Source organism: Oncorhynchus tshawytscha, linkage group LG22 (genome assembly GCF_018296145.1).
Source record: "Oncorhynchus tshawytscha isolate Ot180627B linkage group LG22, Otsh_v2.0, whole genome shotgun sequence".
Taxonomy (NCBI): domain Eukaryota; kingdom Metazoa; phylum Chordata; class Actinopteri; order Salmoniformes; family Salmonidae; genus Oncorhynchus; species Oncorhynchus tshawytscha.
The window spans coordinates 16,584,341-16,598,116 of NC_056450.1; the positions used below are offsets into that span (position 1 = coordinate 16,584,341).

At 41.7% G+C, this 13,776-nt stretch overlaps 2 protein-coding genes across 3 annotated transcripts; both read right to left on the minus strand.

The window, feature by feature from the left end:
* Positions 1-787: 787 nt before the first annotated feature.
* Positions 788-10,412, minus strand: LOC112221947 (2-epi-5-epi-valiolone synthase). 2 transcript variants are annotated; one of them, XM_024384413.2, is made up of 5 exons: positions 10,171-10,412; positions 2,348-2,981; positions 1,677-1,919; positions 1,244-1,496; positions 788-1,112 (listed from the first exon to the last, which is right to left on the minus strand). In XM_024384413.2, exons 1-5 carry the CDS (start codon positions 10,344-10,346, stop codon positions 1,003-1,005), a joined length of 1,416 nt encoding a protein of 471 aa, XP_024240181.1. In that variant the 5' UTR covers positions 10,347-10,412; the 3' UTR covers positions 788-1,002. The 2 variants fall into 2 exon arrangements, with proteins under 2 accessions (XP_024240181.1, XP_024240182.1); XM_024384414.2 differs by having other exon boundaries at positions 789-1,092; positions 10,171-10,411.
* A 393-nt stretch (positions 10,413-10,805) lies between these two features.
* Positions 10,806-11,966, minus strand: mdfic2 (MyoD family inhibitor domain containing 2). The gene is made up of 2 exons (XM_024383659.1): positions 11,753-11,966; positions 10,806-11,065 (listed from the first exon to the last, which is right to left on the minus strand). The coding sequence occupies exons 1-2, from the start codon at positions 11,964-11,966 to the stop codon at positions 10,806-10,808; spliced, it is 474 nt and encodes a 157-aa protein (XP_024239427.1).
* Positions 11,967-13,776: the final 1,810 nt, after the last annotated feature.

Sequence of the window (13,776 nt, forward strand, 5' to 3'; positions counted from 1 at the left end):
AGCAGGCGGCTTAACGATTACAAGCATACCCATAACATGATGCAGCAACCACTATACTTGAAAATATGGAAAGTAGTACTCAGTAATGTGTTTTGCCTCAAACATAACACTTTGTATTCAGGACATGTTTTGGAATATTTTTTATTCTGTACAGGCCTTTATTTCACTCTGTCAATTAGGTTAGTATTGTGGAGTAAGTACAATGTTGTTGATCCATCCTCCGTTTTCTCCTCTCACAGCCATTAAACTCTGTAACTGTTAATGTCACCATTGGCCTTATGGTGGAATCCCTGAGCAGTTTCCTTCCTCTCCGGCAACTGAGTTATGAAGGACGCCTGTATCTTTGTAGTGACTGGGTGTATTGCTACACAGACCAAAGTGCAATTAATAACTTCACCATGCTCAAGAGGATATTCAGTATCTGCTTTTTTACCAATAGGTGCCCTTCTTTGTGAAGCATTGGAAAACCTCCCTGGTCTTTGTGGTTGAATCTGTGTTTGAAATTCGCTTTTCGACTGAAGGACCTTTAGATAATTGTATCTGTGTGGTACAGAGATGAGATAGTCATTCAAAAATCATGTTAAACACTTATTGCACACAGTGAGTCCATGGAACTTATGTGACCTGTTACGCACATTTTTCCTCCTGAACTGATTTAGGCCATAACAAAAAGGTTGAAAGCTTAGTGACTCAAGATATTTCAGATTTTCATTTTTTATTCATTTGTAAACATTTCGAAAAACATAATTCCATTTTGACATTATGGAGTATTGTGTAGGCCAATTACCAAAGAAATCTCAATTGAATCTATTTTAAATTCGGCCAGTAACACAACAAAATTAGGAACAAGTCAACGAATGTGAACACTTTCTGAAGGCACTTTATATTATTCATATTTAGACTTCAAGTAAATGTGTGTTGACTGAAACATATTGAATATGAAACACACTCTTTCATCTTCACCAGCTCGTCATGGCGTCAGTGTATTCAGTGTGGATATTGTTATCTCCAGATGTCAAGAAGAACCAAGTTCATCACACCAGATCTTGAAAGCCTGGCACAGGATTTCATCACTGATTTCATGGAAGATTTCTGTAGAGATGAGACAGAATCTACAGTATAGTTAATGAACTTGCTTGTTTAGGTTATTACAAAACACATACTGTATGGAATATCTAGGAATGTTTTGAGACTGACATAAAAAGGCAGCCTGATGGTATTCCTAAAGGAAAGATGTCCAGACCTGCACATCCCAGTCCTGTGGGAAGAGGCATCCTCAGGGACCCTGCAGAGTGCTTCAGTCGTTCGCTCAGAGACTTCTGCACCAGGGCCAGAGTGCAGTCCTGGTGCCACACAGGCAGCTCCAAACCCACCATGCAGTGGCTGATCCGGGCCTTCTCCTCTCCTGTCAGGAGCCCTTTCTGGTGGGCCACGTACACCATGAAGGACATGTCAATGTTCACCGCCTCCCCGTGGAGCAGCGCAGGCAGCACTTTCTGCAAAGGAGCATAAAAAGGTTCATTCCAAAGTTAAAATTATACTGTATGCAAATTTGTCGAATTATCTTCACTTGTCAAATATATATCTGATCATTCACACCTTCCCTGATATCTTTCTCCCCATCCATACACCTTTTTTATCGTTCACTAGAATCAACTCAGTGATCAAATCTTTACCATTTCTAGCTCAGGGCTGACTAGATGGCCAAAGTCCACCAGTCTGTCCAGGTCATCCTCCCACAGATTGGGAGCCAACTCCTCTAGCATGGTTTCTATGGCAATCCGCGTGGAGGAAGAGGCAGCATCTTCCAGGTCACAGCAGCCACTGATCTTGTCATGGGATTGGAAACTTGAGTCCAATAGGTACTTGCCTTTAGTCTCCAGGAGCTCAAACAGGCCCCTGTGTTTCATCAGAGCCATCTAGAACACAACAAATGATGGCTGATTGATTAGCTCCATACAGAGTTTGGAAGTAAGCCACTATCAATGGGGTGATTTAGGCTTGTAAAAAGTGTTTAACTTTCTTCCTTCATATGTGTTAATTAGTAATAGTGATTAGTATAGTGTATTAGACATGTAATAGACAGCAAAAAAATACAACCACACCTTGCTGTTAAGACAGCAAACAAATACAACCACACCTTGCTGTTAAGACGGCAAACAAACACAACCACACCTTGCTCTTAAGGGATGTTTGTCCAAAAGAACTGTTGTCTAGATATGCCTCAAATGCACAGCAACAGTCTCAGTCCTTTTAGAAAGATGACATGCTCAGTTTGTCATGGGTTAGGGTGCTTTCAGGTATTCAACCCACATGCATACTGTACCCATGCTGCAATGATGAGTACCTTTAACATTTCTGCCATTCCATTAGAAACCTGCCTGCGAGGAACAGTTCGGATGAAGGTCCGGTCTAAAAATGTTGCGACCGGAGGTATGTAACTCCCCAGCTTGTTCTTACCATTGGCAAAGTTGACTCCAGTTTTGGCCCCCACACTGGCATCAATGTAGGAAAGCAGGGTGGTCGGGACACGGATATAGGGGGTTCGCCTCCGGTAGAGAGAAGCAGCTAGGCCCACCACATCCAGACACACCCCGCCTCCAATAGCAATGATGGGCTCAGAGCGCCTGTCTATGCCAAACTTGTGGACCTCCTCCAGAATCCTGGTCACAAGCTCCATGGACTTGTTCTCCTCTGTAGTGGGCAGTGGGAGGATCCTATAAAGAACATTTCTGGCCTCAAAATACCTGGTGACCTGGGAGCCATAGAGCTGATTGACTGTCTCATCAATGATAATGAAGCGTTTGATGGGCTTGGTGTTGCTTCTGAAGGCCTTGAGCTCATCCTGGTCCTCTATATGACCACATAGCAGTGTGTCATTCCCAACATCCAGCAGGTTGTGGCATTGGATCACTCTGTAGGTGAACACAATAGGGCTGACCACTGTCCAGGAGAGGCCATGTTCTGAGGTGCTCTGGAAACTGCATGAGGAGCCAGCAGAAATGGTAAGTGATCACAACAACTGTCATAGTGGCAGGTTTGAATGGCTTGACTATAAATACTGTACATACTAACCCTGCTTTGATGTTGAGTCCCTGTATACAAACGTCCCCCACCAGGGAGGCCTAGGAGCTATGGGCACACTATCTTAGTTAACAACCAACTGGTACACTCCCTAGCACTAAATGTATTGTTGAACTGACAGATTGTTCTAAGAACTTTTTCATGTTTGGAAATGACATGTTCATTCAATAGAAGGGAACAGTAAAATTGGGCAGTAAAATTACACCGAATTATGCTAATCTGTATGCAGGGGTTGTTTGAGAAAAAAGTGATTTACAGCCCTAACAATCCATTATTTCGCCATATCAAGCTCTGGAAACACTTCATTGATGCTGTATTCCTTCTATTCCAGGGCACAGCAGAGGAACTCCATCAATTCCATTCCATCAATACAAGCAGTGAACATCTGCAATTCACCTTCACTTTTGATGTGAATTAAACACATTTTCGTGACATTTTGATAAAGAGGGAGTGTGGTGGCTTTAGCACAGACCTATACAGAAAGCCAACGGACAGGAATTCACTGTTACGCGGAGATTGCTTGCACCCTACACCCCTGATAAAGAGCCTCCTTATCAGCTAATACAGTCACATACGCAGGATCTGTAGTACACAGAGTGACTGACAAACAATCCGCTTGTCTGGATGAGCGTTTCAGACAACGGATTTACCCAGAGGAATCGCTGCATGATGCAAGGGACATTTACAAAATTACCACATTTTTCACAAAGGAAAGTGGGTGTAGTCCGTGAGTGGTGGAAATGAACCTGTTAGCTTAGTCAGTGAAATAGGCTACTTTTGCTCCTCTAACATTAGTTACTTAATTAATATCTTCACAGAAAATTGTTTACATTTCGCTCCTCTTTTAGCCAACATTTAATCAATGCAGGCAAACTTTTAGCAAGCTATTTATACTAAATCAGTTGTCCCTGCCCCTGCCTGGAGCCAGGCCCAACAGATGCAGCTTCAGAGACCTTACACCAGAAACCTTACACCTGAGTTTCATAATGAAGTAAGACACCTGAACACTGTATATGCTGCCACTTTCCCCCCTAACTTGTCCCCTCTTGGTCTCCTGAATGCAATTTGTAAGATGCAGCTGCAAAGCGTTTTTGGAGAAGTGTGCATTGCTTTACGTAGATTTTGCACACTGCCTGTCTGTGATCTCGCTGGTGGCGAGAGAGCTTTCAGTAAGCTAAAACTGATTCAAAAAAACTATTTGATGTCCACTATGTCCCAGGACAAGCTTTGCAGTCTTGCCATACTGTCCATTGAAAGTCAGTTAGCTAGAAAGCTGGACTTTAAAGACTTGATCAGTGACTTTGCTGGTAAGAAGGCTCTTGGTGAGTAAGGCTGAGCAAGGGCCAGAGATAACTGTTAAATGGCATGGCTATGGATATTGGATCACTACAAACGATTCCCACAGGCTGAGAACAAGACTGAGAACAGACTGAGAACAAGATATATCTCAAAGTAATGGCTGGATTGCCATAAACTTTGTTGTGCACAATCAAGACCCCAAGTGGAAGAAACCTATTGATTTGGTGACCCCTTGACCTTTCCTCTAGCGCCACCATCAGGCCTTTTCATTTTCATTTTGTTTTCCATTTTCCACTTTAACAGCTGATTATTTTCTATTTGGTATGTATACTTAGTTAAAAAATCTGCTGCGGATTTTATTATTTTGTTTGTTATATCATTCTATAGATGATAATGTTAATTTATTTTAATTGAGAGGTTCATGTATATTCAAGTTATATTTATTTTAAGTTATTCATTAATGTTAAGAGAATTTTCCATTCAAGATTTTTACCATTTAAATTACATCTAGACTGTAAAAGATGGCCTTTAGCACATTTCTTATAGAGGGTATCAGTCTTGCATCAAATACGGAATTCCACTGTATGCAGAATGTTGCATGCACGTCTGCACAGTGTTATATATTCACAGCTCACTGTCAGTAAATATCGGACGTTAAATATTGGACTACAAGAGAGTTGCAAGCCTGCAAAGGTGGAGTTATTTAAAGCTTTGAATGGGTCGATTGGGTTCTGTTGGTGGGTGGTCACAGCAATTGCGCAGGGTTGATGTGGTGGTGAGGAGTCTTTTCTTGTGGCCCAAAATCCCTGGCGGCGCCCCTGCCCCTGACAAACGACTTCAATGCCTTCTTCAATACTGCCCACTTCGCAAACAGTTCGACCACATCATTAAAAAACACTGGCACATCTTGATCACTGATCCACAACTGGAAAATACTTTTAAAGAACCCTCACGGGTAGGTCTTCAGACGCGCCCCAAACATCAGCCAACTGGTGGTGAGGTCTGATCTTCCACCGGTGCCACGTAGCACCTTCCGAGACAATGTGTTAGACAGTAATTACATATGTGGTAGATGTAGGCCTACCCAGTGTAACTTTACGAACAAATGCACCACGTTCAATCATCCTGTCACGGGCAAGGGCATTAAGATTAAGGGCATCATTACGTCTTCCACAAAATATGTGGTATACCTGATCAAGTGTATTGGTGGTCTGTGCTATGTAGGAAAAATGAAACGAGCTGTCTAAACAAGGAAAGCAGAACACGTGAGTAATATCAGGACTTTTGACCAGAGAAACCCTGCGGCTGCACATTTCATGGAGGCTCGTCACATCATCAGCTCTCTGAGATACATTGGAATCAATCATGTTAAGACTCAAAGGATGGGGGGAGATACCGATAATCTATTACTGAGAAGAGAACTGCATTTGATTCACAGTTTGACCGCCATGTCTCCTAAAGGTCTGAACCAAAACACCGTTCTAAAATGCAAGCGGTTTCATTGACAGAAATGGAAATATTAGTAAGAAAGAGCGGGGATTTAAAGATACAACAATTATCATGGGTTACTAATATAATTAGGATAATGCCTTTGGCTGCTAGACAATGAAAGAAAGTTTAAATAAAACCAATAGAACAGGAGAATGCATATGAGGAAGTCTATAAAATAATTGCCTCCACGTTTCTATGGTTGGATTTTAGCTATAGGCTACTTTGAAGCAAGGTAAGCTTGCCTCATATTATGAATTCAAACGTCCAGGTTTCAAACAATTAAGTAACAGGACACATAGTGATGCTAATGACAGGCCTAATCGTCTCAAATCAAATCACATTTTATTTGTCACATACTCATAGTTAGCAGATGTTAATGCGAGTGTAGCGAAATGCTTGTGCTTCTAGTTCCGACAATGCAGTAATATCCAACAAGTAATCTAACTTAACAATTTCACAACAATTACCTTATACACAAACAAGTGTAAAGTCTTCCGGTAGATGGAAAGTCTTTCCTGAAACCTCAATTAAATGTTAACTAGCTACAAAGTAGCCTATGCCTACCTATCAGAATGATATCATGATGATTATTTCCATCAATCCAGTGGCCATTTCTTTTGAAAACTCCATCTCATGTGCTACAGAAACACTGATAATCAAACAATGGTACTAGGTGCCTGAATGAAATGTCTTAGATTTTCCCCAGACCTCAAAAGTGGTATCCTGATGTGGTTTAAGCATTCTTATGGACTTAGAACATACAATGTTGTTGTTTTTCTGAAAATAACAAAAACCTGGAGAAATAGGGGAAAATACGAAACCTGTGAATTTCTGACTCTGTTTATGTTTCAATAGTACTGTAGTAGACCTACTATTAGCCTACTACACAGCACAGCTTGGATTGCCCTGAATGAAAGATCAATATGGGATTTATCATTTTAAATAATTCTGACCCTTACAAAAAAAGATTGCAGTCAAAGTGCAGGATTACTGCAGTACACTGTAGTATAACTGTAGTTGGATTGCAGTATATCTGCAGTATGCTGCAAATACTGCATCCAAAATAACAGTGTTTTTTACTGCAGTAATTTTGCAGTATAGCTGCAGTTATACAGCAATAATTCTGCAATTACTGTGTCCAAAATACCCCAGTCGACTGCAGTTACTGCACTTTTACTGCATTTTTACTGCAGTTACTGCACTTTTACTGCAGTTACTGCACTTTTACTGCAGTTTCAAAACTGCAATCTTTTTTGTATGTCACTGTTTCTCATAGAATTTTTCAGGTAGGGAGCCTTTCCTTCGTGGGTGGGCCGTTCGGAAACATTTTGGCAAAATTAGAGTATTCCCATTTCTCCAGGCACCTCTAAAACACTGGATTTGTCCTGCCATCCAGGCCTCCACTTGGTCATTTTGTACATATGTATATATTATATTTTCTGTAACTACTACAGTATATGTACCCATCTCATTGATGTCAAATTATTAGAGGTACATGCAGCTTACCGATCACTGTACCTGTACACAGCTCATCTGTAAATAGCACACCCAACTATCTCATCCCCATATTGTTTGTTTTTTTCGCTCTTTTGCACCCTAATATCTCTACTTGCACATCATCATCTGCACATCCATCACTCCAGTGTTAATGCTAAATTGTAATTATTTCACCACTATGGCCTATTTATTGCCTTTACCTCCCTAACCTTATTATTTTTGCACACACTGTACATAGATTTTTCTATTGTGTTATTGACTGTCCGTTTGTTTATCTCATGTGTAACTCGAGAGTTCTCGGCTATACTTTTCGTGGCTGTTTATTTACCACCACAAACAGATGCTGGCACTAAGACCGCACTCAGTCAGCTGTATAAGGAAATAAGCAAACAGGAAACCACTCACCCAGAGGCAGCGCTCCTTGTGACTGGAGACTTTAATGCAGGGAAAATTAAATCAGTTAAACATCAACATGTTAAATGTGCAACCAGAGGGAAAAAAATCTAGATCACCTGTACTCCACACACAGAGACGCGTACAAAGCTCTCCCTCGCCCTCCATTTGGTAAATCCGACCACAACTCTATCCTCCTGATTCCTGATTACAAGCTAAAATTAAAGCAGGAAGCACCAGTGACTCGGTCTATAAAAAAGTGGTCAGATGAAGCAGATGCTAAACTACAGGACTGTTTTGCTATCACAGACTGGAACATGTTCCGGGATTCTTCCGATGACATTGAGGAATACACCACATCAGTCACTGGCTTTATCAATAAGTGCATTGAGGACGTCGTCCCCACAGTGACTGTACGTACATACACCAACCAGAAGCCATGGATTACAGGCAACATTCACACTGAGCTAAAGGTGCCACTTTCAAGGTGCGGGACTCTATAACCTTACAAGAAAGGTTACAAGAAATCTTGCTATGCCCTGCGACGAACCATGAAACAGGCAAAGCGTCAATACAGGGCTAAGATTGAATCATACTACACCGGCTCCGATGCTCGTCGGATGTGGCAGGGCTTGCAAACTATTACATGCTACAAAGGGAAGCACAGCCGCGAGCTGCCCAGTGACACGAGCCTACCAGACGAGCTAAATCACTTCTATGCTCGCTTCGAGACAAGCAACACTGAGGCATGCATGAGAGCATCGGCTGTTCCGGACGACTGTGTGATCGCACTCTCCGTAGACGACGTGAGTAAGACCTTTAAACAGGTCAACATACACAAGGCTGCGGGGCCAGACGGATTACCAGGATGTGTGCTCCGGGCATGTGCTGACCAACTGGCAGGTGTCTTCACTGACATTTTCAACCTGTCCCTGATTGAGTCTGTAATACCAACATGTTTCAAGCAGACCACCATAGTCCGTGTGTCCAAAAATACAAAGGCAACCTGCCTAAATGACTACAGACCCGTAGCACTCACGTCCGTAGCCATGAAGTGCTTTGAAAGGCTGGTAATGACTCACATCAACACCATTATCCCAGAAACCCTAGACCCACTCCAATTTGCACACCGCCCAAACAGAACCACAGATGATGCAATATCCATTGCACTCCACACTGCCCTTTCCCACCTGGACAAAAGGAACACCTATGTGAGAATGCTATTCATTGACTACAGCTCAGCGTTCAACACCATAGTACCCTCAAAGCTCATCATGTAAAAACGTTTGAGATGGAAATGGACAAACTAAAGGGTGTGCATTATAGAAGGGTTGTCAGTGGACATTCTGAACATTGTTTGGAGTCAGTAGGTCATATGACCAAGGAGCTATTGAAATTAGAAGGTTTGTCGTGTGAGATGAAAATGGACAAGCTAAAGAGCGTACAATGTGTAGACCCAATGAGTGGACATTCTGAAGTCAGTAGGTCACATGACCAAGGAGCTATTGAAATTCAAATGTAAAACAAGTTTGTACTTTGTTTATGCTCCCTAACTAATTCAACTAGGAATACAAAATGCTGCTCACATTTCCACGTTTATTAGCTTTTCAAAGCGAATTAATGTCCAAATCGTGAAAATAAGACGTGCAATGTTGTGCGCAATTTTTCCAACGTCATGACAGATATTTGGAGTCTGTGGCTCAAGTGGTTTGAAAGCTATTGAGGTTTGAAAGCGTGAATATCCGTTGAAATCAACCTGAAACTGTCTTTACCTTGGTCGAAGATTGTTGTTAGTAAAGTAGTGAATTGGGGGCATAAACAGTGTGCGAGCCTTCCTTATCCCAGCACCTAAGTTAAGGATGTGCGTATGGCCAAAAACTTTTCTATAAATACGCACTTAACATCTAAAGTCTTTAATGCACACAATATTATAACACTTACACTGTCAACAAGAACATAGACTCACGGTAGGTTAGTTAGGATGCAAAATAAAGGTGTATGTACAGACAAAATTACAAACTGTTAAACAGCTTTTTTACTGGTGGTCTATTAGTCTACTGTACACCGACGAAATGTCAGCTGTGCCCAAAATAGAAAGATATCCCATGTCTTCCAGTCAACCGAGTCATTTATGAAAAGGACCTCTGACTCACATTGAGGCAACAAATATAAAAAATCTTGTGAGATTTAAAAAAATTCCCTCTTCTAAAACAACATATATTGTTTAAATCAACATGAATCAAAAGTATTAACTCATTTGATTCCTAAGATTTGGAACCAGAAGTATACTCCCTTTTTCTTTGCCCTGCCATTCAGCAAGATGATCTGTCATGCTTATGAGATGTGTTATATCTTTCCACAAAAAAATATACAAAATGTAAATGCAAAGTAGAACATACTACTCACATTTTAGCAGCTGATAACCGTCCCTCCTTCTGAGTCTGTCCGCCAGTCTGTCTGTTCCATGCCCCGTTCACTTGCAGCAGGCTGTACTCTGTTTGTTGGCTCGTGTCACTATCAGAGTTTTCATGTGATTGCATGACCTGAGTATTTACTGAGTGGGATACAGTTGGTTCTGTCATTTTGGAAGGATATGCAGTGCGTCCCAATTCTCTACCTTTCTCCTGTAGTGTGCACTCGGTCACTCCTCCCCTTGTAACTAGGGGGGTGGGAATGAAACCAAATATAGACATCAATATTGTTGGCTGTTCATCAATCATGAAGAAGCAGGTGTTTTTAGGCACAATCTGTTTATTTCTGTTCATGGTTACAGAACTGAAGCGTTTGCGGAATGGAGCATTTTGGTGGTTAATATTTAATGGGGCTCAATAGGGGGATCATTATTAAGCACTCTATACCTCAGTTAACACTCTCTTTAGCCACAGTGTCCATCTTTGTAAACATATTCATGTTCCCTCTGAAACTAAGAAATGGGACATCTCTAGTTATTGATATTTTGATAGAACAAACATTGACAAGGTGCATGTTTAGTCCTTTTAGGCCTTCATATCAAAAGGAGTAATTTGATTGAGGGGATCTTTTCATCGGTAGCAGACTTCAGAGATCTCCATGGCGAGTTCCAGTAACTCGGCTCCCTCTTGACAGGAGTTGCAGCAGCTGCAGTCCAGTTCTACACTGCAGTTGCACCAGCCACTGGCCCGCTCCTGCTCCCTGGACGCGTTGAGGTATTTGAACGAGGGGAAACAGCGGCTTACAGCTCTCTCACATGTGTCTGGCACCATGACTACGATGTCATAGAACCGGCAGTAGAGGCAGGCCAGCAGAATGGCAGCACAATCATCTGGGGACAGGGAGGGAAATATTAAATCAGTGAAATAGTTGCTACCACACGGCAGGTGGTACCGGATCGTTAAGTCTAGGTCCAAAAGGCTCCTTGGCAGCTTCTACCCCCAAGCCATGAGACTGCTGAACAATTAATCAAATGGCCACCCGGACTATTTACATTGACCCCCCCAATTTGTTTTTACACTGCATCTACTCGCTGTTTGTTACCTATGCAGTCACTTTACCCCTACCTACTTTACTGTGACTAACCTGTACTCCTGCACATTGACTCGTTACCGGTACCCCCTGTATATAGCCTCGTTATTGTTATTTTATTGTGTTCATTTTTATTTTTGACTTTAGTTTATCTAGTAAACATTTTCTAAATACTTTTTCTTGAACTGCATTGTGGGTTAAGTGCTTGTATGTAAGCATTTCACAGTAAGGTCCTGTTGTATTCGGCGCATGTGACAAATACAATTTGATTTGATGTTACATCACACTAGAGGAAGGCTGCAGATGTAAGTACTAGTAGAGCCCAAATGTTTGTATGACTATACAGATGATACTGCATTATCAACAACAGTTGTTATATTTCTGGCTTTTCAACTTGTCAGGCTTGAAATCGTTACGATAATGGAATTACACTCTAGACAAAATTCACCATTGAAGCTTAATTTTCAGAAAGGAGGAGCAACAATACCCCCGGTGTCAGGCTGATGGGATTCGAAGGAGGAGAAGTGATCGCTACTGTTGTTGATGTGCTTGTTGGAACACAGTGAGAAACTGGATCCGCCCCACTCCCGGCCTCCCATGGGATCCTGAGAGCTGAGGTCAGTATCTACCTTGTCTGGGTCGTGCTCAGAGATGGTGCTCAGCCTCCGCACTCCACTCACCACAATCTTGTTGCTGCTCATCACCCCAGAATTTGTGGGCCGAGACACGTCTCCTTTAAATACAGTATAGTACATTAAGTCATCTTCATGATTCCCTACAAATATAGCTCCAAAAACCTTAGGCCACTCTGAAATTAGGGGACTCAACCAGGTGAGTAAACATGTTAAGTGAATGTATTCGGCTACTGTAGGCCAGTATTGTAGATATGGATATGTAGCTGTAACACCCCGGCATGTGTGCTCATCAGTAGAGATACTTGGTAACATTATCAAAACATTTCTGTTTGTTAATTATTCAACATGCCTCTGAGAGGCGAGACTCACCAAGCAGGGCGTGTATACAGGCTGAAAGTCCCAGTTTAATGAGGGGGAAACTATTGATTTTTTAGCTTTTATTGGGATCCACTTTCCTCCCATGAACATGACCATAAGGAAATGTACAGATAGACCTTTAAATAAGCAGTCAATGTAGAATGGGACTGCGTTTTCTTAGCTTTAGCACTCTTGCAATTGGGATATACACTGAGTGTGCAAAACATTAGGAACACCTTCCTAATATTGAGTTGCACCCCCTTTTGTCCTCAGAACAGCCTCAATTCGTTGGGGCCATGGACTCTACAAGGTGTCGAAAGCGTTCCACAGGGATGCTGGCCCATGTTGACCCCAATGCTTCCCACAGTTGTATCAAGTTGGCTGGATGTCCTTTGGGTGGTCGACCATTCAGTCTTTCAGATGGGACCGTCTTTCGGATGGGACGGTAAACGGGAGTCCTAACTCTCTGTGGTCACTACAGATCCCATGGCACTTATCGTAAGAGTAGGGGTGTTAACCCCGGTGTCCTGGCTAAATTCTCAATTTGGCCCTCATACCATCATGGCTACCTAATAATCTGCAGTTTACAATTGGTTCATTCATCCCCCTCCTCTTCCCTGTAATTATTCCCCGTCGTTGGTGTAAATGAGAATGTGTTCTCAGTCAACTTACCTGGTAAAATAAGGGTTAGATTTTTTTTTAATAAAAAATATAAAAACACAGGAAACTGTTGAGCGTGAAAAACCCAGCAGCATTACAGTTCTTGACACACTCAAACCGGTGCACCTGGCACCTACTAACATACCCCGTTCAAAGGCATTTAAATATTTTTTCTTGCCCATTCACTCTCTAAATGGCACACATACACAATTCATGTCTCAATTGTCTCAAGGTTTAAAAATCCTTCTTTACCGTCTCCTCCCCTTCATCTACACTGACTGAAGTGGATTAAATAGGGATTATAGCTTTTTACCTGGATTCACCTGGTCAATCTATGTCATGTAAAGAGCAGGTGTTCCTAATGTTTTATACACTCAGTGTATTCACTCGATGATACCTGGACACTACCATTACCCAGCAAATACAAAGATGACCCTCACCAGACAAATAGATCTTTAAAACCTCTGCTCTTTTTCTATACACAAGCTCTCACAAATAGGTTAGTCAGCCCGTAAACAAACACAACTGTTGAAACGACTTACCCTCCAGAAAAGGACTCTGGTCCCTCCCCGCCTTGACATGATCTGGTTCATTGTTAGAGGTCCTTGGTTGTGTGGTCATCTGAAGAGTTGAATAAAATTACCACATGCCAATGCAACCTAATAATATAAATGATACACCTAAATAATATTTGCTAATCATATTCCATGTATGCATAATAGTGGTAAGATAATACTTATTCAATATGATCAACTTTACCTGAAACAAACTTCTGGAAGGCCGACAAAAAAATGTATTTCCTTTTGTTCACAAATAGAAAGAACCATCCAATACTTGTAAAGCCTCTGGACCCTCCTGT

What these genes read in the sequence shown, in the direction of transcription:
- mdfic2 (XM_024383659.1), bottom strand. Translation starts at nt 11,966, where the DNA reads ATGAGCAGCAACAAGATTGTGGTGAGTGGAGTGCGGAGGCTGAGCACC. An exon ending in CCATCAGCCTGACACCGGGG is followed by an intron (nt 11,066 to 11,752) that starts GTATTGTTGCTC and finishes CCCTGTCCCCAG; the next exon opens with ATGATTGTGCTGCCATTCTG.
- LOC112221947 (XM_024384413.2), bottom strand. Translation starts at nt 10,346, where the DNA reads ATGACAGAACCAACTGTATCCCACTCAGTAAATACTCAGGTCATGCAA. An exon ending in CGGTTATCAGCTGCTAAAAT is followed by an intron (nt 2,982 to 10,170) that starts GTGAGTAGTATG and finishes CTCCTCATGCAG; the next exon opens with TTTCCAGAGCACCTCAGAAC. An exon ending in TCAGCCCTGAGCTAGAAATG is followed by an intron (nt 1,497 to 1,676) that starts GTAAAGATTTGA and finishes GCTCCTTTGCAG; the next exon opens with AAAGTGCTGCCTGCGCTGCT.